Source organism: Triticum urartu, chromosome 3A (genome assembly GCF_056163025.1).
Source record: "Triticum urartu cultivar PI428250 chromosome 3A, HENAU_Tu73, whole genome shotgun sequence".
Taxonomy (NCBI): Eukaryota; Viridiplantae; Streptophyta; class Magnoliopsida; order Poales; family Poaceae; genus Triticum; species Triticum urartu.
Window position 1 is genome coordinate 18602914 of NC_141875.1, and position 26867 is coordinate 18629780.

The window sequence follows — 26867 nt, forward strand, 5'->3', positions numbered from 1 at the left end:
TAACGCCCCTAGCTAGGCATGATGATTTCAATGATGCTCACATAAAGGATAAGAATTGAAACGTAAAGAGAGCATCATGAAGAATATGACTAGCACATTTAAGTCTAACCCACTTCCTATGCATAGGGATTTTGTGAGCAAACAACTTATGGGAGCAATAATCAACTAGCATAGGAAGGCAAAACAAGCATAACTTCAAAACTTTAAGCACATAGAGAGGAAACTTGATATTATTGCAATTCCTACAAGCATATATTCCTCCCTCATAATAATTTTCAGTAGAATCATGAATGAATTTAACAATATAACCAATACCTAAAGCATTCTTTTCATGATCTACAAGCATAGGAAATTTATTACTCTCCACATAAGCAAAATTCTTCTTATTCGGAATAGTGGGAGTATCATAGGAAACTTGAATACTATAAATTGTTTCCACGTTAAAGGAGTAATGTTCGGAGAAGGGGTAATCATAATCATGACAAGTTTTATAAATATAATCACTACTTTTATAGCATAAGTATCATCACAATAATCATCATAAGTAGGAGGCATGCTATCATCATTATAAACTTGCATATCAAAACTTGGGAGACTAAAAATATTATCTTCATTAATCATAGCTTCCCCAAGCTTGGGACAAACATTAATTGCAGCAAATGTATTCTCAAAAACATCATCTTCATCAAACATAGCATCCCCAAGCTTGGGCCTTTTCATATTATAAGCATAATCACTCTCATCATTAATAGTATGGATAGCACCAATAGTATAGCAATTATCATATTCTTCCAAGCAAGTGCCAAAAAGATTCTCAAGATCATAAGAAGTATCATTACCTTCCATAATTATATTTTCATGAGGCACAATAGTAATAGGAGCAGCATTATTTGGGAGAGATATCTTTTTACCTCTCTTCCTTTTTCTTTTCTTCTTCTTCACCACATCATGTGTGGGTTCAATCCTCTTTTTGGAGCTCCTTATTAATGAGATTGGTTGAATAGGAGGTTCTTCCTCGTTACCTGATTCATCATAAGAGATAATAGGAGGATATTGGGAAGTCTCTTCCCTTTCATTAGTATTCTCTTCATCCTCTATTTGTTTTCTTTTCTTTATGTAGTTGGCAATATAAGGATTTTCAATACAATTCACCGCACAATACATATAAATTTCCTCTAGATCAAAATCAAGAACTCTATCAAGATTAAACTTTGGAATACCCTCAGTTATACGTTTCATTTCTTCATAACCCAAAAGAAGGCTAAGCTCTTTATGATGCTCAAGGGTAATCAAATTATCACAATGTTTGGACACGACTTGATCATGAAACAAATAGCATTGGAGCTTTAAATGACCATGTTCATTGCAAAGTTCACAAGGGGCACGAAAAATATTGAATCTTTTAGCACATTCATCTAGCTCTTCTTGCAACAATTTAGTTTCTAAGTACTTATGCTTCTTGCAATATCTATCTTCTCTATTTGGTGTGTACTTACAAACCCAATGCACTCCACAAAAATTGACATGTTTATAGGAGACACTTTCATCATAACTAGTGCAATCATCATTAGTGTCATGGATATTCAAAGAATTCGTACTAACAACATTGCAATCATGCTCATCATTCAAATATTTAGTGCCAAACATTTTAGAGATCTCTTGTTCTAGCACTTGAGCACAATTATCTTTTCCATCATACTCACGAAAGATATTAAAAAGATGAAGAGTATGAGACAAACTTAATTCCATTTTTTTGGTAGTTTTATTCTATAAACTAAACTAGTGATAAAACAAGAAACTAAAAGACTCGATTGCAAGATCTAAAGATATACCTTCAAGCACTTACCTCCCCGGCACCGCCGCCAGAAAAGAGCTTGATGTTTACTACACAACCTTCTTCTTGTAGACATTGTTGGGCCTCCAAGTGCAGAGGTTTGTAGGACAGTAGCAAATTTCCCTCAAGTGGATGACCTAAGGTTTATCAATCCGTAGGAGGTGTAGGATGAAGATGGTCTCTCTCAAGCAACCCTGCAACCAAATAACAAAGAGTCTCTTGTGTCCCCAACACACCCAATACAATGGTAAATTGTATAGGTGCACTAGTTCGGCGAAGAGATGGTGATACAAGTGCAATATGGATAGTAGATAATAGTATTTGTAATCTGAAAATATAAAAACAGCAAGGTAACGAATGATAAAAGTGAGCGTAAACGGTATTGCAATGATAGGAAATAAGGCCTAGGGTTCATACTTTCACTAGTGTAAGTCCTCTCAACAATACTAACATAATTGGATCATAAAACTATCCCTCAACATGCAACAAAGATTCACTCCAAAGTCACTAATATCGGAGAACGAACGAAGAGATTATGGTAGGGTACGAAACCACCTCAAAGTTATTCTTTCCAATCAATCCGTTGGGCTATTCCTATAAGTGTCACAAACAGCCCTAGAGTTCGTACTAGAATAACACCTTAAGACACAAATCAATCAAAACCCTAATGTCACCTAGATACTCCAATGTCACCTCAAGTATCCGTGGGTATGATTATACGATATGCATCACACAATCTCAGATTCATCTATTCAACCAACACAAAGGACCTCAAAGAGTGCCCCAAAGTTTCTACCGGAGAATCATGACGAAAATGTGTGCCAACCCCTATGCATAGGTTCATGGGCGGAACCCGCAAGTTGATCACTAAAACATACATCAAGTGAATCACGTGATATCCCATTGTCACCACAGATACGCACGGCAAGACATACATCAAGTGTTCTCAAATCTTTAAATACTCAATCCGATAAGATTACTTCAAAGGGGAAACTCAATTCATTACAAGAGAGTAGAGGGGGGAGAAAACATCATAGGATCCAAATATAATAGCAAAGCTCGCGATACATCAAGATCGTATCATCTCAAGAACATGAGAGAGAGATCAAACACATAGCTACTGGTACATACCCTCAGCCCCGAGGGAGAACTACTCCCTCCTTGTCATGGAGAGCACCAGGATGATGAAGATGGCCACCGGAGAAGGATTGCCCCCTCCGGCAGGGTGCCGGAACGGGTCTAGATTGATTTTCGGTGGCTACGGAGGCTTCTCGCGGCGGAACTCCCGATCTAATCTCTGTTCTGGAAGTTTTAGGGTATGACGATATATATGGGTGCAGGAAGTACGTCGGAGGAGCCACGGGGGCCCCACGAGGCAGGGGGCGCGCCCTAGGGGAGGCGCGCCCCCCACCCTCGTGAGCACCTCCCGTATCTCCTGACGTGGAGTCCAAGTCTATCTGGTGGCTTTTGTTCCAAAAATAACTTCTCTAGTTGATTTCGTTCCGTTTCGACTCCGTTTGATATTACTTTTCTTCGAAACACTGAAATAGGCATAAAACATCAAATTTGGGTTGGGCCTCCGGTTAATAGGTTACTCCCAAAAATAATATAAAAGTGGATAATAAAGCCCAATATTGCCCAAAACAGTAGATAATATAGCATGGAGCAATCAAAAAATATAGATACGTTGGAGACGTATCAATTATCAAACTTTTAGGCACAAGATTGAAAAATTCATTTGTAATAAATGGTTCCTTAATGATAGCAAAAAGATTGGGATGAATACTTATAGATTTGAGATCCGTAGTTTCCTTACTAGAGGATTCACCCTTATTTTTAGGAACATACATAAGCTTGGCAATTTTAGTGGGAGGACTTGGAGTATTCTTTACGGAAGAAAAAGTGGTTCCCAAGGTTGTAATAATATCCTCAAGTTTATCGATCCTAGTGGAATCGTGATTTATTTCTCATTAACTATGGGTTCCTTCTCTTTAATATTTTTCAAAGTGACTCCTACTTTAGATCCATATTGAGAGATTCGGTTGTGGATATTTTTATCCAAATTTTCAATTAACTCTACGGTAGCAACCTTATTTTCAATAATTTCGAGCCTTTGCATTACATGGTCCAAAGTTAATATAGTTCCATTAACCAAAAGAGGGGGTGAGCCAAACAGATCTATCATAGCATTATAAGAATCAAAAGTATGGCTACCCAAGAAGTTCCCTTCGGTAATAGTATCAAGGATATATCTGTGCCAAGGAGTTATGCCTACAAAAAAATTGCGAAGAAGAACGGAAGTAGATTGCTTCCTGGTAGATCTATTTTGAGCATTGCAAATTCTATACCAAGCATCTTTTAGATTTTCTCCCTTTGCTTAAAATTTAGAATTTCATTCTCGGGAGACAACGGAGAAGATAAGGGACTAGCCATAATGACAAGCAAAGGGAAAAGAGGTGAACGGCAAAAGAGAGGGAGGATAGAGAGAGAGGGCGGATAAAACAGCAAGGGTGAAGTGGGGGAGAGGAAAATGAGAGGCAAATGACAAATAATGTAATGCGGGAGATAAGGGTTTGTGATGGGAACTTGGTATGTTGACTTTTACATAGACTCCCTGGCAACGGCGCCAGAAATCCTTCTTGCTACCTCTTGAGCACTGCGTTGGTTTTCCCTTGAAGAGGAAAGGGTGATGCAGTAGAGCAGCATAAGTATTTCCCTTAGTTTTTGAGAACCAAGGTATCAATCCAGTAGGAGACCACGCACGAGTCCCTCGCACCTACACAAACAAATAAACTCCTCGCAACCAACGCGATAAAGGGGTTGTCAATCCCTTCACGGTCACCTACGAGAGTGAGATCTGATAGATATGATAAGATAATATTTTTGGTATTTTTATGATAAAGATGCAAAGTAAAATAAAAGCAAAGGAAATAACTAAGTATTGGAAGATTAATATGATGGAAAATAGACCCGGGGGCCATAGGTTTCACTAGAGGCTTCTCTCAAGAGCATAGGTATTTTACGGTGGGTGAACGAATTACTATTGAGCAATTGACAGAATTGAGCATAGTTATGAGAATATCTAGGTATGATCATGTATATAGGCATCACGTCCGAGACAAGTAGACCGACTCCTGCCTGCATCTACTACTATTACTCCACTCACCGACCGCTATCCAGCATGCAACTAGAGTATTAAGTTCATGAAAACAGAGTAACACCTTAAGCAAGATGACATGATGTAGAGGGATAGATTCATGCAATATGATAAAAAAACCATCTTATTATCCTCGATGGCAACAATACAATACATGCCTTGTTGCCCCTACTGTCACTGGAAAAGGACACCGCAAGATTGAACCCAAAGCTAAGCACTTCTCCCATTGCAAGAAAGATCAATCTAGTAGGCCAAACCAAACTGATAATTCGAAGAGACTTGCAAAGATAACCAATCATACATAAAAGAATTCAGAGAAGATTCAAATATTGTTCATAGATAATCTTGATCATAAACCCACAATTCATCGGTCTCAACAAACACACCGCAAAAAGAAGATTACATCGAATAGATATCCACAAGAGAGGGGAAGAACATTGTATTGAGATCCAAAAAGAGAGAAGAAGCCATCTAACTAATAACTATGGACCCGGAGGTCTAAGGTAAACTACTCACACTTCATCAGAGAGCATATAGTGTTGATGTAGAAGCCCTCCGTGATAGATGCCCCCTCAGGCGGAGCTCCGGAACAGGCCCCAAGATGGGATCTCGTGGATACAGAAAGTTGCAGCGATGGAATTAGGGTTTTGGCTCTGTATCTGATCGTTTGGGGGTACGTAGGTATATATAGGAGGAAGGAGTACGTCGGTGGAGCAACAAGGGGGCCACGAGGGTGGAGGGCGCGCCTAGGGGGTAGGCGCGCCCCCCTACCTCATGGCCTCCTCTTTGTTTCTTGACGTGGGGTCTAGGTCTCCTGGATTATGTTCGGTGAGAAAATCACATTCCCGAAGGTTTCATTCCGTTTGGACTCCATTTGATATTCCTTTTCTTCCAAACCCTAAAATAGGCAAAAACAGTAATTCTGGGCTGGGCCTCCGGTTAGTAGGTTAGTCCCAAAAATAATATAAAAGTGGATAATAAAGCCCAATAATGTCCAAAACAATAGATAACATAGCATGGAGCAATCAAAAATTATAGATACGTTTGAGACGTATCAGTAACTTTCTGTATCCACGAGATCCCATCTTGGGGCCTTTTCCGGAGCTCCCCCGGAGGGGGTATCGATCACGGAGGGCTTCTACACCAACACCGTGGCCTCTCCGATGAAGTGTGAGTAGTTTACTTCAGACCTTCAGGTCCATAGTTATTAGCTAGATGGCTTCTTCTCTCTTTTTGGATCTCAATACAAAGTTCTCCCCCTCGCTTGTGGAGATCTATTCGATGTAATCTTCTTTTGCGGTGTGTTTGTTGAGATCGATGAATTGTGAGTTTATGATCAAGTTTATTTATGAATGCTACCTCTTGAGCAAGTGCGTTGGTTTTCCCTTGAAGAGGTACGGGTGGTGCAGCAAAGTACCGTAAGTATTTCCCTCAGTTTTTGAGAACCAAGGTATCAATCCAGTAGGAGGCCACGCACGAGTCCCTCGGACCTACACAAACAAATAAATCCTCGCAACCAACGCGATAAGGGGTTGTCAATCCCTACACAGTCACTTACAAGAGTGAGATCTGATAGATATGATCAGATAATATTTTTGGTATTTTTATGATAAAGATGCAAAGTAAAATAAAAGGCAATAAAAATAACTAAGTATTTGAAGATTAATATGATGGAAGATAGACCCGGGGGCCATAGGTTTCACTAGTGGCTTCTCTCAAGAGCATAAGTATTCATGGTGGGTAGACAAATTATTGTTGATCAATTGACAGAATTGAGCATAGTTATGAGAATATCTAGGTATGATCATGTATATAGGCATCAGGTCCGAGACAAGTAGACCGACTCCTGCCTGCATCTACTACTATTACTCCACACATCGACCGCTATCTAGCATGCATCTAAAGTATTAAGTTCAAGAGAACAGAGTAATGCTTTAAGCAAGATGACATGATGTAGAGGGATAAACTTATGCAATATTAAATAAAACCCCATCTTGTTATCCTCGATGCAACAATACAATACGTGCCTTGCTGCCCCTACTGTCACTGGGAAAGGACACCGCAAGATTGAACCCAAAGCTAAGCACTTCTCCCATTGCAAGAAAGATCAATCTAGTAGGCCAAACCAAACTAATAATTCGAAGATACTTGCAAAGATAACCAATCATACATAAAAGAATTCAGAGAAGATTCAAATATTGTTCATATATAAACTTGATCATAAACCCACAATTCATCGGTCTCAAAAAACACACCGCAAAAGAAGATTACATCGAATAGATCTCCACTAGAGAGGGGGAGAACTTTGTATTGAGATCCAAAAAGAGAGAAGAAGCCATCTAGCTAATAACTATGGACCCATAGGTCTGAGGTAAACTACTCACACTTCATCGTAAGGGCTATGGTGTTGATGTAGAAGCCCTCCGTGATCGATGCCCCCTCCGGCGGAGCTCCGGAACAGGCCCCAAGATGGGATCTCGTGGATACAGAAAGTTACGGCGGTGGAATTAGGGTTTTGGCTCCGTATCTGGTAGTTTGGGGATACGTAGGTATATATAGGAGGAAGGAGTACGTCGGTGGAGCAACAGGGGGCCACAAGGGTGGAGTGCGCGCCCAGGGGGGTAGGCACGCCCCCTACCTCGTGGCCTCCTGGTTGATGTCTTGACGTAGGGTCCAAGTCCTCTGGATCATGTTCGTTCCGAAAATCACGTTCCCGAAGGTTTCATTCTGTTTGGACTCCGTTTGATATTCTTTTTATGCGAAACCCTAAAATAGGCAAAAAAACAGCAATTCTGGGCTGGGCCTCTGGTTAATAGGTTAGTCCCAAAATTAATATAAAAGTGTATAATAAAGCCCAATAATGTCCAAAACAGAATATAATATAGCATGGAACAATCAAAAATTATAGATACGTTGGAGACGTATCAAGCATCCCCAAGCTTAATTCCTGCTCGTCCTCGAGTAGGTAAATGATAAAAACAGAATTTTTGATGTGGAATTCTACTTGGCATAATTTCAATGTATTTCTCTTAATTGTGGTATGAATATTTAGATCCGAAAGATTCAAGACAAAAGTTTAATATTGACATAGAAATAATAATACTTCAAGTATACTATCTAAGCAATTATGTCTCTCCAAAATAACATGGCCAAAGAAAGTTATCCCTACAAAATCATATAGTCTGGCTATGCTCCATCTTCACCACACAAAGTATTCAAATCATGCACAACCCCGATGACAAGCCAAGCAATTGTTTCATACTTTTAATGTTCTCAAACTTTTTCAATCTTCACGCAATATATGAGCGTGAGGCATGGACATAGCACTATAGGTGGAATAGAATGGTGGTTGTGGAGAAGACAAAAAAGGAGAAGATACTCTCACATCAACTAGGCGTATCAACGGGCTATGGAGATGCCCATCAATAAGTATCAATGTGAGTGAGTAGGGATTGCCATGCAACGGAAGCACTAGAGCTATAAGTATATGAAAGCTCAACAAAAAGAAACTAAGTGGGTGTGCATCCAACTTGCTTGCTCACGAAGACCTAGGGCATTTTGAGGAAGCCCATCGTTGGAATATACAAGCCAAGTTCTATAATGAAAAATCCCCACTAGTATATGAAAGTGATAACATAGGAGACTCTCTATCATGAAGATCATGGTGCTACTTTAAAGCACAAGTGTGGAAAAAGGATAGTAGTATTGCCCCTTTTTTAATTTTTTTGGGCCTTTTTTTCTTTGGCCTTTCTTTTTTTTGGGACAATACTCTATGAATGATGATCATCACACTTCTATTTATTTACAACTCAATCATTACAACTCGATACTGGAACAAAGTATGACTCTATATGAATGCCTCTGGCGGTGTATCGGGATAGCAATGATGTGTGAGTGACTTATATGAAAGAATTATGAACGGTGGCTTTGCCACAACTAAAATGTCAACTACATGGTCATGCAAAGCAATATGACAATGATGGAGCATGTCATGATAAACGGAATGGTGGAAAGTTGCATGGCAATATATCTCGGAATGGCTATGGAAATGCCATGATAGGTAGGTATGGTGGCTGTTTTGAGGAAGGTATATGGTGGGTGTATGATACCGGCGAAAGATGCGCGGTATTAGAGAGGCTGGCAATGGTGGAAGGGTGAGAGTGTGTATAATCCATGGACTCAACATTAGTCATAAAGAACTCACATACTTATTGCAAAAATCTATTAGTTATCGAAGCAAAGTACTACGCGCATGCTCCTAGGGGGATAGATTGGTAGGAAAAGACCATCGCTCGCCCCCGACCGCCACTCATGAGGACAATCAATAAATACATCATGCTCCGACTTCTTAACATAACGGTTCACCATACGTGCATGCTACGGGAATCACAAACTTCAACACAAGCATTTCTCAAATTCAAAACTACTCAACTAGCACGACTCTAATATCACCATCTCCATATCTCAAAACAATTATCAAGTTTCAAACTTCTCATAGTATTCAACACACTCATAAGAAAAATTTATTTATTAATCTTGAATGCCTCAAATAATTAAAGAAAATTAACATGATGTTTTGTAGGACTCTCAAAATAATCTAAGTGAAGTATGAGAGAATAATGGTTTCTATAAAAAAATCTACCACCGTTCTCTAAAAGATATAAGTGAAGCACTAGAGCAAAAACTATATAACTCAAAAGATATAAGTGAAGCACATAGAGTATTCTAACAATTTCTGAATCATGTGTGTATCTCTCAAAAAGGTGTGTACAGCAAGGATGATTGTGGAAAGCTAACAAATAAAGACTCAAATAATACAAGACGCTCCAAGCAAAACACATATCATGTGGTAAATAAAAATATAGCTCCAAGTAAAGTTACCGATAGAAGTAGACGAAAGAGGGGATGCCTTCCGGGGCATCCCTAACTTTGGATTTTGGGTGTCCTTAGATTATCTTGGGGGTTCCATGGGAATCCCCAAGTTTAGGCTCTTGCCACTCCTTGTTCCATAATCCATCAAATCTTTACCCAAAACTTGAAAACTTCACAACACAAAACTTAAAGTAGAAAATCTCGTGAGCTCCGTTAGCGAAAGAAAACAAAACACCACTTCAAGGTACTGTAATTAACTCATTCTTTATTTATATTGATGTTAAACCTACTGTATTCAAACTTCTCTATGTTTATAAACTATTTTACTAGCCATAGATTCATCAAAATAAGCAAACAACACACGAAAAACAGAATCTGTCAAAAACAGAATAGTCTGTAGTAATCTGTAGCTAACACAAGATCTGGAACCCCCAAAATTCTAAAATAAATTTCTGGACGTGAGGAATTTATCTATTAATCATCTGAAAAAATAATTAACTAAATATCACTTTCCAAATAAAAATGGCAGCAGTTCTAGTGAGCGCTAAAGTTTCTGTTTTTTACAGCAAGATTAACAAGACTTTCCCCAAGTCTTCCCAACGGCTCTACTTGGCACAAACACTAATTAAACACAAAAAACACAACCAAAAAAGAGGCTAGATAAATTATTTATTAATAAACAGGAGCAAAAATCAAGGAATAAAAATAAAATTGGGTTGCCTCCCAACAAGCGCTATCGATTAACGCCCCTAGCTTGGCATAAAAAGCAAGGATAGATCTAGGTGTTGCCATCTTTGGTAGGCAATCCATAAGTGGATCTCATAATAGATTCATAAGGTAATTTAATTTTATTTCTAGGAAAGTGTTCCATGCCTTTCCTTAATGGAAATTGGAATCTAATATTTCCTTCCTTCATATCAATAATTGCACCAATCGTTCTAAGGAAAGGTCTACCAAGAATAATAGGACATGAAGGATTGCAATCTATGTCAAGAACAATAAAATCTACGGGCACATAATTCCTATTTGCAACAATAAGAACATCATTAATTATTCCCATAGGTTTCTTAATAGTGGAATCCGCAAGGTGCAAGTTTAAAGAGCAATCATCAAAATCATAGAAACCTAGCAAATCACACAAAGTCTTTGGAATCGTGGAAACACTAGCACCCAAATCACACAAAGCATAGCATTCGTGATCTTTACTTTTAATTTTAATAGTAGGTTCCCACTCATCATAAAGTTTTCTAGGGATATAAACTTCCAACTCAAGTTTTTCTTCATAAGATTGCATCAAAGCGTCAACGATATGTTTAGTGAAAGCTTTATTTTGACTATAAGCATGAGGAGAATTTAGCACGGATTGCAACAAGGAAATACAATCTATCAAAGAGCAATTGTCATAATTAAATTCCTTGAAATCCAAAACAGTGGGTTCATTAATATTTAAAGTTTTGACTTCTTCGATCCCACTTTTAACAATTTTAGCATCAAGATCGAAAGACTCCGAATTCTGGGAACGCCTTCTAGGTAAAGGTGGATCATATCCAGTCCCACAATTATCAAGATTCATATTGCAAAACAAATATTTAATAGGGGACACATCAATAACTTTTAGATCTTCATCTTTATCTTCCAAAAAAAATTCGGCTTAGGGGCCATCTTATTAACTAAGGTGGCTTGCTTATCCGAAACTTCAGCTATTAACTTCTCAAGATAAGCAATCTGAGATTTCAAACCATCAATTTCTTTAGTTATATCATCGAGATCCTTATTCATATAACCCATAAAACTTTTTTGTTCTTTAAGCTCATTTCTAAAGAAACTATTATGCTCAAATTGTAAAACCATAAAACTCCTCACATTGCTTTTGATCTCTTCAAAACTTTTAAGGTGAAGATCACCAAATCTAGGTAAATCCATTGTGACAAGCAAGCAATCCAACACACAAGAAAACAAGAAACGGGCAAAAAGAGGCAAATAGAGAAAAAGAGGGAGGATAGACAGAGAGATAGAGGGCGAATAAAACGGCAAGGGTGAAGTGGGGGAGAGGAAAATGAGAGGCAAATGGCAAATAATGTAATGCGGAGATAAGGGTTGTGATGGGTACTTCGTATGTTGACTTTTGTGTAGACCTCCCCGGCAACGGCGCCAGAAATCCTTCTTGCTACCTCTTGAGCACTTGCATTGGTTTTCCCTTCAAGAGGAAAGGGGGGTGCTGCAAAGTAGCGTAAGTATTTCCCTCGGTTTTTGAGAACCAAGGCATTAATCCAGTAGGAGGCCACGCATGAGTCCCTCGCACCTACACAAACAAATAAATCCTCGCAACCAACGCGATAAGGGGTTGTCAATCCCTACACGGTCACTTACGAGAGTGAGATCTGATAGATATGATAAGATAATATTTTTGGTATTTTTATGATAAAGATGCAAAGTAAAATAGAAGGCAATAAAAATAACTAAGTATTTGAAGATTAATATGATGGAAGATAGACCTGGGGGCCATAGGTTTCACTAGTGGCTTCTCTCGAGAGCATAAGTATTCACGGTGGGTAGACAAATTATTGTTGAGCAATTGACAGAATTGAGCATAGTTATGAGAATATCTAGGTATGATCATGTATATAGGCATCACGTCCGAGACAAGTAGACCGACTCCTGCATGCATCTACTACTATTACTCCACACATCGACCGCTATCCAGCATGCAACTAGAGTATTAAGTTCAAGAGAACAGAGTAATGATTTAAGCAAGATGACATGATGTAGAGGGATAAACTCATGCAATATGAAATAAATCCCATCTTGTTATCCTCGATGGCAACAATACAATACGTGCCTTGCTGCCCCTACTGTCACTGGGAAGGACACCACAAGATTGAACCCAAAGCTAAGCACTTCTCCCATTGCAAGAAAGATCAATCTAGTAGGCCAAACCAAACTGATAATTCAAAGATACTTGCAAAGATAACCAATCATACATAAAAGAATTCAGAGAAGATTCAAATATTGTTCATAGATAAACTTGATCATAAACCCACAATTCATCGGTCTCAAAAAACACACCGTAAAAGAAGATTACATCGAATAGATATCCACAAGAGAGGGGGAGAACTTTGTATTGAGAAAGACAGAAGAAGCCATCTAGCTAATAACTATGGACCCGTAGGTCTGAGGTAAACTACTCACACTTCATCGGAAGGGCTATGGTGTTGATGTAGAAGCCCTCCGTGATCGATGCCCCCTCTAGCGGAGCTCCGGAATAGGCCCCAAGATGGGATCTCATGGATACAAAAAGTTACGGCGGTGGAATTAGGGTTTTGGCTTTGTATCTGGTAGTTTGGGGGTACGTAGGTATATATAGGAGGAAGGAGTACGTCGGTGGAGCAACAGGGGGCCCACGAGGGTGGAGGGCGCGCCCACTACCTCGTGGCCTCCTGGTTGATGTCTTGACGTAGGGTCCAAGTCCTCTGGGTCATGTTCGTTCCGAAAATCACGTTCCCGAAGGTTTCATTCCGTTTGGACTCCGTTTGATATTCTTTTTCTGCGAAACCCTAAAGTAGGCAAAAAACAACAATTCTGGGCTGGGCCTCCGGTTAATAGGGTAGTCCCAAAAATAATATAGAAGTGTATAATAAAGCCCAATAATGTCCAAAACAGAATATAATATAGCATGGAACAATCAAAAATTATAGATACGTTGGAGACGTATCAATGAACAATATTTGAATCTTCTCTGAATTCTTTTATGTATGACTAGCACATATGCCCATGCGTTGCAATGGGAGAAATAATTAACGTGTCCTCCACAACAACGCGGGATAACTATAGCTGAATGGTGCCACCCAATGGGGGGCAGTGAGACGAATGCTACCAGAAATGCCTATAGGTCGTACATTAAAAACCATTACGTATGATATTTTTGGTATGATATTTTTACAACTGCTCTGTTATTTAAAAGGCCTAATTTTCAAATCCTACATACCAAGGCATTATTTGAAAGTTGGAGCAATTTTTTGGAATTCGCATGGAGTCGTAAAGAAATCTTGCTAAATGTGTTTTAGCCCATCTCACCTCCCAAATCCACTATCATGTCGTGCCCTCCTACCTCGTATGATTCCATTGCGTTATTACTCCACACGCTTGTGTCATTTTTATTTGTTCTGTAGGAATCTATGTCGTGCCCCCTCACCTCTTTGGATATTTAATTCCTAGGTATTAATTTCTCTTTCCTTTTACTCCCACTGGATGAATGAGACACACACATCATCCTTTTTGTGTTCTTATTCTCGAGGCACATATATAAATCTGTAAAATTTGGTATAAAAGGCGAGGTGGTACTATTTAATTGGGCAGCGAACCCATCTATCATATTTTTGCTCTTGCAAAGCATGCCCACTCAGCCCATGTTTTTTTAGGCAGCCTCTGCCATCGATTATTACCGTGGAGTAGGTAAAAGGGCATCATTGTCTCAAAAAAAGGTAAAAAGGTCAGCATATCAAGTTTCTTCACCTGATAATTCAAAATAGCAAGTTTCTACACATACATGTTTTCTTTTCGAGAATCTACCCTTAGACATTATTTTACGGATCCAGACATTGTTTTTTCTCAACATGCACTGAGAATCTGGCCTACATAACTTGGTCAAAAGTAATGTATAAATTGAGAAGAACCAGTGAAAATTTAGAAGAGACAACTGGATAAGTTGGTTGATAAGGTTGTTGTGTTTGTGCGTGGTTCCGAGTTCGACTCCAGTGCGAGCACCAATTCTTTTTGGCTCGCTCCAGCGAGCATGAGCGAACATCAGTTCAGCCAGCCGACGCGGGCCAGACTCGGCCCAGCACCGTTGGGACATATAAAAAATAGAGATATGGGCCAGCTGTTTCACTTAGTTTTTTGTTTCTTTTACACATACATCTTAGTTTCCAACTAAAACATAGCATATGTAAAATTATTCAAAACAGGACGAAACAAAGCGAAACCAAACCAAGAATACATATTCCCTTTAATAGTAGGTATAGATTGGTTATCTTTGCAAGTCTCTTCGAATTATCAGTTTGGTTTGGCCTACTATATTGATCTTTCTTGCAATGGGAGAAGTGCTTAGCTTTGGGTTCAATCTTGCGGTGTCCTTTCCCAGTGACAGTAGGGGCAGCAAGGCACGTATTGTATTGTTGCCATCGAGGATAACAAGATGGGGTTTATATAATATTGCATGAGTTTATCCCTCTACATCATGACATCTTGCTTAAAGCGTTACTCTGTTCTCTTGAACTTAATACTCTAGATGCATGCTGGATAGCGGTCGATGTGTGGAGTAATAGTAGTAGATGCAGGCAGGAGTCGGTCTACTTGTGTCGGACGTGATGCCTATATACATGATCATACCTAGATATTCTCATAACTATGCTCAATTCTGTCAATTGCTCAACAGTAATTTGTTCACCCACCGTAATACTTATGCTCTCCAGAGAAGCCTCTAGTGAAACCTATGGCCCCCGGGTCTATTTACCATCATATTAATCTTCCAATACTTAGTTATTTCCTTTGCCATTTATTTTACTTGCATCTTTATTTCTCTTTATCATAAAAATACCAAAAATATTATCTTATCATATCTATTAGATCTCACTCTCGTAGGTGACCGGGAAGGGATTGACAACCCCTTTATCGCGTTGGTTGCGAGGAGTTTATTTGTTTGTGTAGGTGCGAGGGACTCGTGCGTGGCCTCCTACTGGATTGATACCTTGGTTCTCAAAAACTAAGGGAAATACTTACGCTGCTCTACTGCATCACCCTTTCCTCTTCAAGGGAAAAACAACGCAGTGCTCAAGAGGTAGCAAGAAGGATTTCTGGCGCCATTGCCGGGGAGTCTACGTAAAAGTAAACATACCAAGTACCCATCACAAACCCTTATCTCCCGCATTACATTATTTGCCATTTGCCTCTCGTTTTCCTCTCCCCCACTTCACCCTTGCCGTTTTATTCGCCCTCTCTCTCTGTCCTCCCTCTTTCTCTATTTGCCTCTTTTTGCCCCTTGCACTTTCCGCTGTTATGTCTGAAATTGGGGAAATTATTGTTGATATGGACAATAATAATATCATGAAAAATTCTGATGCTCCTGCTGAAGAACCCCCTATCTCACATACAAAAAAATTCCGAATTGGTAGTGGTAATATTATTGGAAAAGGAGTTATACAAGATTTCTTTACTTGTGCCGGTAATTTGCCTTCTATGGGTAGCTCTATCCTTCATAGAACTAGTAGTCTTGCGGACGCTATTGCCATGCTTGTAGTTGAACTTGAAAGACAATTTATGCACATGCATCCTTGCATACAAAGGATTTTCTTAGAATTTTCTAATATTGAGCATTCTTCTGTTAAGCGTGCCGCTACTATCTTTTTGGCTCATGAGTTTAGATTCATAATAAAAGAGGCCAAAGAAATCTTTGCGCATTATAGGGTGGATGCTTGCCGTCCTCCCATAGAGGCTATCCTTTTTGATCAAGAAGAAATAATGTGTTTTCAGTCTCTAGACTATGTTGCTTTCAATGAAAATCTTAGAAAAAGGGTTCCTACCAATGTTCTAGATGATAGAATTTCTGAACTTAATAATGATTTGGCTATTCGAAATAATGAACTAGGATATTCTCTCGAGTGTAGGCTCACAAAGTTCTGTCAAAAGAATGCTTATAATGATGAATTGGTTGTGCAATACGAAGGGCCAAAGGAGGAACCTATACCTCCTAAGGTTGATCTTGGGGACTTTTGTCCCATTAAATTTAGCCCTTTTGATTACTTTTGATTGCCTCAAAGAAAACTTGCTGCCAAACATAGGGAATATGAAATGAGTTTTAATGATCTATCTTATTATTATGGCAATACCTAGATCTATCTTCGCTTTTATGCCTAGCTAGGGGCGTTAAACGATAGCGCTTGTTGGGAGGCAACCCAATTTTATTTTTATTCCTTGCTTTTTGCTCCTGTTTAGTAATAAATAATTTATATAGCCTCTGTTTTGGTTGTGTGTTTTGTGTTTAATTAGTGTTTGTGCCAAGTAGAACCGTTGGGAAGACTTGGGGAAAGTCTTTTTAATCTTGCTGTAAAAAACAGAAACTTTAGCGCTCACGAGAACTGCTGCCATTTTTATTTGAAAAGTGATATTTAGTTAATTATTTATGAAGATGATTAATAGATAAATTCCTCACGTCCAGCAATTTATTTTAGAATTTTTGGGGTTCCAGATCTTGCGTTAGCTACAGATTACTACAGACTGTTCTGTTTTTGACAGATTCTGTTTGTCGTGTGTTGTTTGCTTATTTTGATGAATCTATGGCTAGTAAAATAGTTTATAAACCATAGAGAAGTTGGAATACATTAGGTTTAACACCAATATAAATAAAGAATGAGTTCATTACAGTACCATGAAGTGGTGTTTTGTTTTCTTTTGCTAACGGAGCTCGCGAGATTTTCTACTTTAAGTTTTGTGTTGTGAAGTTTTCAAGTTTTGGGTAAAGATTTGATGGATTATGGAACAAGGAGTGGCAAGAGCCTAAGCTTGGGGATGCCCATGGGACCACAAAGATAATCTAAGGACACCTAAAAGCTAAAGCTTGGGGATGCCCCGGAAGGCATCCCCTCTTTCATCTACTTCTATCTGTAACTTTACTTGGAGCTATATTTTTATTTACCACATGATATGTGTTTTGCTTGGAGCGTCTTGTATTATTTGAGTCTTTATTTGTTAGTTTTCCACAATCATCCTTGCTGCACACACCTTTTTAAGAGAGACACCCATGATTCGGAAATTGTTAGAACACTCTATGTGCTTCACTTATATCTTTTGAGTTATATAGTTTTTGCTCTAGTGCTTCACTTATATCTTTTAGAGCACGTTGGTGGATTTGTTTTATAGAAACCATTGTTCTCTCATGCTTCACTTAGATTATTTTGAGAGTCCTACAAAATAGCATGGTAATTTGCTTTATTATGTTAGGCATTCAAGATTAATAATGAAATTTTCTTATGAGTGTGTTGAATACTATGAGAAGTTTGAAACTTGATAATTGTTTTGAGATATGGAGATGGTGATATTAGAGTCGTGCTAGTTGAGTAGTTGTGAATTTGAGAAATGCTTGTGTTGAAGTTTGTGATTCCCGTAGCATGCACGTATGGTGAACCGTTATGTTAAGAAGTCGGAGCATGATGTATTTATTGATTGTCCTCCTTATGAGTGTCAGTCGGGGACGAGCGATGGTCTTTTCCTACCAATCTACCCCCCTAGGAGCATGCGTGTAGTACTTTGCTTCGATAACTAATAGTTTTTTGCAATAAGTATGTGAGTTCTTTATGACTAATGTTGAGTCCATGGATTATACGCACTCTCACCCTTCCACCATTGCTAGCCTCTCTAATACCGCGCACCTTTCGCCGGTATCATACACCCACCATATACCTTCCTCAAAACAGCCACCATACCTACCTATCATGGCATTTCCATAGCCATTCCGAGATATATCGTCATGCAACTTTCCACCGTTTCGTTTATTATGACACGCTCTATCATTGTCATATTGCTTCGCATGATCATGTAGTTGACATTTTAGTTGTGGCAAAGCCACCGTTCATAATTCTTTCATATAAGTCACTCGTGCGTCATTGCTATCCCGGTACACTGCCGGAGGCATTCATATAGAGTCATACTTTGTTCTAGTATCGAGTTGTAATCATTGAGTTGTAAATAAATAGAAGTGTGATGATCATCATTCATAGAGTATTGTCCAAAAAAAGTGAGAAAGGCCTAAAAAAAGAAGGCCCAAAAAAAGAATAAATAAAAAGGGCCAATACTACTATCCTTTTTTCCACACTCGTGCTTCAAAGTAGCACCATGATCTTCATGATAGAGAGTCTCCTATGGTATCACTTTCATATACTAGTGGGATTTTTCAATTATAGAACTCGGCTTGTATATTCCAACGATGGGTTTCCTCAAAATGCCCTAGGTCTTCGTGAGGAAGCAAGTTGGATGCACACCCACTTAGTTTCTTTTTGTTGAGCTTTCATATACTTATAGATCTAGTGCATCCGTTGCATGGCAATCCCTACTCACTAACTGAAAACGTAAACTCACAACCATTTATGCGCTGGAGAGACCGTTTTGTCTTTTCTGCCGGTTCACCAATCATTGATGGCTCGAGAACCGCTAAACCTACATTACATGCAATAGTGTGGAAACGCTCTTTAATGGAACTTTCGTTTTAGCTGGTCGTGACCAAGAAACCATCGGCTTTGCTTGGTGGGCTGGGAATGCCAGACTTATCAATTTGTCCGGTAAACTGTGATATCTATTGATGGGCATCTCCATAGCCCGTTGATACGCCTAGTTGATGTGAGATATCTTCCGCCTTTTTGTCTTCTCCACAACCACCATTCTATTCCACCTATAGTGCTATGTCCATGGCTCACGCTCATGTATTGCGTGAAGATTGAAAAAGTATGAGAACACTAAAAGTATGAAACAATTGCTTGGCTTGTCATCGGGATTGTGCATGATTTAAATACTTTATGTGGTGAAGATGGAGCATAGACAGACTATATGATTTTGTAGGGATAACTTTCTTTGGCCATGTTATTTTGAAGAGACATAATTGCTTAGTTAGTATGCTTGAAGTATTATTATTTCTATGTCAATATTAAAATTTTGTCTTGAATCTTTCGGATCTGAATATTCATACCACAATTAAGAGAATTACATTGAAATTATGCCAAGTAGCATTCCACAGCAAAAATTCTGTTTTTATCATTTACCTACTCGAGGACGAGCAGGAATTAAGCTTGCGGATGCTTGATACGTCTCCAACGTATCTATAATTTTTGATTGTTCCATGCTATATTATATCCTGTTTTGGACATTATTGGGCTTTATTATACACTTTTATATTATTTTTTGGACTAACCTATTAACCAGAGGCCCAGCCCAGAATTGTTGTTTTTTGCCTATTTTAGGGTTCCGCAGAAAAAGAATATCAAACAGAGTCCAAATGGAATGAAACCTTCGGGAACGTGATTTTCGGAACGAACATGATCCAGAGGACTTGGACCCTACGTCAAGCAATCAACGAGGAAGGCACAAGGTAGGGGGCGCGCCTACCCCCCAGGCGCACCCTCCACCCTCGTGGGGCCCATGTTGCTCCATCGACGTACTCCTTCCTCCCATATATACCTACGTACCCCCAAACTACCATATACGGAGCCAAAACCCTAATTCCACCGCCATAACTTTCTGTATCCACGAGATCCCATCTTGGGGCCTTTTCCGGAGCTCCGCCGGAGGGGGCATCGATCACGGAGGGCTTCTACATCAACACCATAGCCTCTCCGATGAAGTGTGAGTAGTTTACTTCAGACCTTCGGGTCCATAGTTATTAGCTAGATGGCTTCTTCTCTCTTTTTGGATCTCAATACAAAGTTCTCCCCCTCTCTTGTGGAGATCTATTCGATGTAATCTTCTTTTGCGGTGTGTTTGTTGAGATCAATGAATTGTGGGTTTATGATCAAGTTTATCTATGAACAATATTTGAATCTTCTCTGAATTCTTTTATGTATGATTGGTTATCTTTGCAAGTCTCTTCGAATTATCACTTTGGTTTGGCCTACTAGATTGATCTTTCTTGCAATGGGAGAAGTGCTTAGCTTTGGGTTCAATCTTGCGGTGTCCTTTCCCAGTGACAGTAGGGGCAGCAAGGCACGTATTGTATTGTTGCCATCGAGGATAACACGATGGGGTTTATATCATATTGCATGAGTTTATCCCTCTACATCATGCCATCTTGCTTAAAGCGTTACTCTGTTCTCTTGAATTTAATACTCTAGATGCATGCTGGATAGCGGTCGATGTGTGGAGTAATAGTAGTAGATGCAGGCAGGAGTCGATCTACTTGTCTCAGACGTGATGCCTATATATACATGATCATACCTAGATATTCTCATAACTATGCTCAATTCTGTCAATTGCTCAACAGTAATTTGTTCACCCACCGTAATACTTATGCTCTCCAGAGAAGCCTCTAGTGAAACCTATGGCCCCCGGGTCTATTTTCCATCATATTAATCTTCCAATACTTAGTTATTTCCTTTGCCATTTATTTTACTTGCATCTTTATTTCTCTTTATCATAAAAATACCAAAAATATTATCTTATCATATCTATCAGATCTCACTCTCGTAGGTGACCGTGAAGGGATTGACAACCCCTTTATCGCGTTGGTTGTGAGGAGTTTATTTGTTTGTGTAGGTACGAGGGACTCGTGCGTGGCCTCCTACTGGATTGATACCTTGGTTCTCAAAACTGAGGGAAATACTTACGCTGCTCTACTGCATCACCCTTTCCTCTTCAAGGGAAAACCAACGCAGTGCTCAAGAGGTAGAAAATATTTATTTCCCATTGCAACGCATTGGCTTCTAGTATAATTCACAAATGTACAATCCATATAGAACAGTATGTACTAACAATCAAAATTATGCATTGAATACCATGGAAAATCAAGCATGTCTTGCATTTTGGGTGTGGGAGTAATTATTTTTATATGCATACAATCCATATACATCTTAGATAAGCATATAAGGGGAGTAGGGCATTTTGGAGGATGAGCTCCATCGAGCTCTCTTTCTAAAAAATCAAAAATCACGGTTTGAATTTTTTCAGACGTTTCTTGAAAAAATCATACATGTTTCTATGGATGTATTTTACATGTGTATAAATTTTGATGATGAAATAAATTATGGCGAGACCTATACAAAAAGAAAAAATCATGCATTTTTAATAGTGAACAATATACATACTCTTCATCACTTTCAAAATCATGATTTTGTCTTTTTATGTAGCTCTCACCATAATGTATACGATCTTTAAATTTTACGCATATGTATTATACATCTGTATGAACCTGCGTGTTTTTTAGATTTTTTGAAACTTCAAAATGTAATTTTCAGAAATTTCAAAATTAAGAGCTCCATGGAGGGCCTCAATTTTAGTTTCTCCCAGGGCCCGTGAAATCTCAGCCCTGATCCTCATTTATCATAAAAACATATTCCGTTAAGTTCACGGATTGATTGACTCAAGTTGAACAACGTAGAGGCCAACATCCACACGTAAGAAAAGCATACCGTTATCATCATCATACGCTATTATATCCATCACTCTCCTCGCTCCGTCAATTTGACGAGAGAATCCACAAATGGTTCATATTTGGATAGTCTTCTACAAAAATCATATGGTAGCACCATGCCAATTGTTCTTCCTCAACCACATTTATAAGCTAGGGTAAGTCAATATGATGATACCAACAACACAGTCTTTTGCCTGGATGTTCTAAGGCCTACTGAAAGTTTTCAGACCAGGAAGTCTCCTGACTACTGAAAGCAAATGGATTTTTGTTATCTAATTCTAGAATGATATGAGTTTTACCATGCATCTAACCATGTCTACCAAATAAATTATTTGTAGAAAAGGGATTAGGGATGTGAGGGGTTTGGGGTGGAAGGAAAAATTGAGGAAATTGGATGGAGGGGAGGCGATCACCAAATCCCCTCCGATCCCTGATTGCCATTGGTTTAGAAACCCCTCTCATCAAATGAGCTCAAAATCTAGTGTCAAGGTGTCTTATACATGACATAATTTTTCATCAATATGTCTTGTATAACATGTTGCACATCTAAGATACGAATACCAACTTCCTATTTTACCTCTTATGCTCTAAACTTGGAACCGAAAACGGTTGCGTGGACAGAAGTGTGGTAGAGACGCGTCATTGCTCGAAGGGAAGGTTACGACGACGGGTGAAGGATTGGTGGATGATCCAAAGAACGCTCGTAGTAATGTATCCTAAAAAACTTATAAATATAGATTGTCAGTTAATCATAGTTAGCCATGCACTTTTTTATTGAAAGCTGGTGATTTTTATGCACCCTCTTACAAGGAAAGAATGAAATATTATGTTAGTATTTTTTTTAAAAAGTTGGTTAGCAAACACAAAATATATTACAATACCATTTTTCATGAAAATAAAAATATATTAGTTTTATGTTACGATGTGAAATGTTTTAAATGTTTAAATAATCAAAATGAGTGATATGATAACATGTATTTATGAACACATTACTACTACCTCTATCCAGATTTGTGAAGCGGCCATGGAATTTTAGTCATCAATTTGATTTGCGAAACATATGATGCCTCTAAATAGTATATACTCTCTCCGATCCATATTAATTGTTATTGCTTTAGTACTAAAGGGGCTAATGGAATTTATCATCGGATGAGTTGAAAGAGTCAGTAAGAAAACACAAAAAACAGATTCCAATACTGTTTTTCATGAAAATGTAAAAAAATTTGCGTCAACCTCGCTACTGAATTGTTTTAAACGTTTAAATAATAAAAAATGATGAAAGTTTTAGTGCTATTGACAATATGTATTTACGAACAAAGTACTGCCTCTATCCGGGTTTGTAAAGAGGGCATGGTTTTCGTCATCAAATTGACTAGCGAAATGTATGTTGCCTGTAGAAATATATGAAGAAAAAAAGTTTGTAATCAGATATACTGAAACATTTCTCAAAAGAAAAATGGCGATCCATATGTAATGAAATGGGATGATTTAGAAAAAATGGAATGAGAAATTCGAAGAGAAATGGAATGTACACACCAGTCCACGTCAAACAGCAAAACACACGCCATCCCATAATAATCCACAAAGAAAACATAAATCAGAGGCGAAAGCCCGATAATACCCCCGCTGGACTCACGCACGCACACGCGGCCCCCGATACTTATTCACCCCCGACGCCTACTATTCCATCTATTTTTCCTTTCGCCCAGGCAACCCACCCCTCCTCGTCCATCTCGCTCTCCTCTCCTCCTCACCACGTCCACGCCCTACCCATCTCGCCGCCGCCGCCGCCACCGCGGCCAGAGCCGGAGCGGCTGCAGGGGCGGGGGTTCAGGGCGCGACGTCGCCCCCGGCCATGGTGATCTCGGCGGAGCCGCCGCCCGCGGCTCTGCCGTCGGATCCCACCGCGGGAGGCGGCGCCGGGGAGGCGGGGGGCGCGGCCATGGAGGCGGTGATTACGCCGTCGAGCGCGCGCCGCGGGGCCCTGTCGTCGCTCCCGTCGACGCTCAAGACGTGGGGGAGCCACCGGATGCTGCGCTGCGCCCCCGTCAACCGCGCCGGCGACGCCATCGCCCCGGCCAGGCGGTCCTCCTCGCAGCAGCTCGACGAGGTCAGCGAGAGGCTCCTCCTCGGCCTCCGCGAGGCTTCGGCGGCGGCGGCGGCGGCGCCCGGCGGTGGCAGCGCCGCGGAGGACGACGAGTCCCCGGGGGCCGGCGAGGCGGCCTCTCCGCGTCCGTCGAAGGCGCGCACCCGACGACGCCGCCGCGCCTTGATGCCGTCCCCCGCGCCCGGCGCGAGCGCCTCGCCCCAGGCGTCGGAGCGCGAGCGGAGGCTGGTCCGCGCCGACGCGCTCGACAGGGCGCGGTTCTCCGCGACGCTCTCCGCCGAGGAGATCGAGGAGGACGTGTACGCGCTGACCGGCGCGCGCCCGCGCCGCCGCCCCCGGCGCCGCCGGCCCCGCGCCGTGCAGAAGCAGCTCGATGTGAGTTCGTCCCTCCGTCCCGTGCCTCCTCTGCTCCTCCCCTCCCCTTACATTCCAGCCCCTGCCGCTCCTCCCTCAGGGACCCGTTTGTAATTCCGTGAAACTCCCCGTCCCCAGATGCTACTTCCCGGCGCGTGGCTATCGGAGATCACCGCCGAGTTCTACCGGGTGCCGGACGATCGCTGACCCGCTCCCGCTCAACTCAACCCAACAGTAAGCAAAGCAGAGCGAATTCGCCGATCGCAATTCACAAATCAATTGGTCGCCGCCATTGTGAGCTCTACATAATCCATCCATTAATTGGTCATATAGCGTCGGGCTGATATGAATCCCAGCATTGAACTGTAGTCGTAGCAGCAAGTGCAAGTGATGATTGATGACTAGTCAGTGATTCTCTGGTAGTAGCGGTGGTTGTGGTTCGTATCATCGTCAGCGGATTGGGAGGACGCAATGTGGTGTGCTCCTAAGTGCACTGTCCTCGATGGTCCACTCAGTACAATCGTTAATTAACATCGACCTCCGTTGCAATCTCAATGCTTCTGCTGTGCATGGAAATTTTTCTCCTTTTTGCATTTCTAGAAGATGTTTTGTTGGTGCTAATTGCCGTGGTGAGTAGTGAGCGCGAGCACGGGGAGGCTTGGGCTTCTGGCTGTCTGGCGCGTGGGACCGGGCGGCTTCGAAACCCTGGCACCGCTCGGCCGGCCTAGGCGGTGGGCGCTGGGCAGAGAGGGGCAGAGCCTTTTCCCGTCGCCTGTTTGTTTCCTGGTTGCTCGTGGGGCCGGCGTGTCAGTGAGGGCCGAGTGAGTTGGAGTTGGTTGACAGGCACGTATCTCATCACCGGGTGGTCCCTGTCGTGGTCGTGGGCCGTTCCCCAAGTTCGTTCGTTCGGTGACGCCGCGCGCTTTGTGGGTGAGGCCCGGTCCATGGGCTCCGTCCACGCACGCTCTATGGGCTATGGCTGACACTAGCATCTAAAGGAGGTTACGTACCCTAAAAAAAACAAGGTTACGTTTTTTTTAGCTTAAAATGAGGTTACGTTACGCGCTCAGGCGCCGTTATTTGTCATGGATGGTGCAAAAATCATAGTACTGTTTGGAACAGGTGTCTGGATCGAATCGTTGTTTGTCCACATGATGAGTTATCGTGGTCCTCTGCTCTCCGGACCGTCTGATTTGGCAACGGAGGGCCAGGATCGGCAGCTCGTACGGATAACCACTGACAGTGCACCCACCCTAGTTATGGGACGCAACATTGACATGCATGCAAATGCTGCTGGGATAAGCGTACGCATGATGGCGGATCCACTGTGTCCATGCAGGAATTTGGCCCATGCACCGTCCCCTTCGGACCTATTTGGTGTGCACTTCCCGGCCTACTTTTGTGCATCCGTTGAGACAAACATTGAGTGGTACGTATGCCCGTGTCGGCCTTCTTTTGAGCTGCTCCTCTTTGTATTGTTTGGAGGATATTTCTGTGATCCCAACCCTTATGGTCTGGCAGCCTATTCATGTCTTTTGAGCTTTTCTTTGTTCTATCCAAACGGCATATAATTTTCATGTCTTTTTCTTTGTAGCAATACTATGCTTTGCACTTGATAGCCCGTCAGATTCATAACTATATCTACACCACTAAGTAGTAGTGTACCAATAACTTTGAATATTGGCCGTTGGGTGAAGCCAATCCGACGGTACTGTAGCACCCCGGGATCGGCACTAAGCAGATCTAGCAATCCCACTAGCCTCCGCATAATGACAATCCTAAGGCGCTAAAGCTTCACATAATGAACACGTCGAAACATGTGTCATATGGAACAACCGTGGATATCAGAACACATATAAGGAAAGTCTGTAACAACAACATATACATATACAACACATACAACGAATGAACACAACAAGGGTCTTTGGGCAATTGGTAAAGGAAGTCAAGAACTACATGCTTGTCAGGGAGTTTAAAGCTGTGAAGATTCTGAGATCACAGAACACGGTTTCACATTGTCTCGCTAATTATGCTCGTACTTGTTGGTTGCAACAGTCTCCCCCTTTCATTTATAATATTGTATTAGCAGATTGAAACTTGTTACTATGGAATAAATTCCCTTTTACCCTGCAAAAAAAGTCCTTCGGCCAAGATACAACTCCTACAATAGAAGTGAATTACACGTTGGATAGGTAAAGAATGCAAATGCTTTAGAAGGCTAAAAAAATAAAGCGAAGACTTGTTGGAGTGTGCAGCTCTATTACTAACAAAATTAAGGATGGGAAAGTTTTAGAGATTATAAGTTGAAGTTGTGCTATGATCAAGTCAGCAAGATCCAAATCATCCTTAACCGCGGACACAACTACTCGAATAGGTT

General features: G+C 40.7%; 1 protein-coding gene across 1 annotated transcript; it reads left to right on the top strand.

The window, feature by feature from the left end:
* Positions 1-23705: 23705 nt before the first annotated feature.
* On the top strand, positions 23706-25045 carry LOC125542406 (uncharacterized). Its single transcript, XM_048705442.2, has 2 exons — positions 23706-24511; positions 24629-25045. The coding sequence occupies exons 1-2, from the start codon at positions 23885-23887 to the stop codon at positions 24695-24697; spliced, it is 696 nt and encodes a 231-aa protein (XP_048561399.2). The 5' UTR covers positions 23706-23884; the 3' UTR covers positions 24698-25045.
* The last annotated feature ends 1822 nt before the right edge of the window (positions 25046-26867 follow it).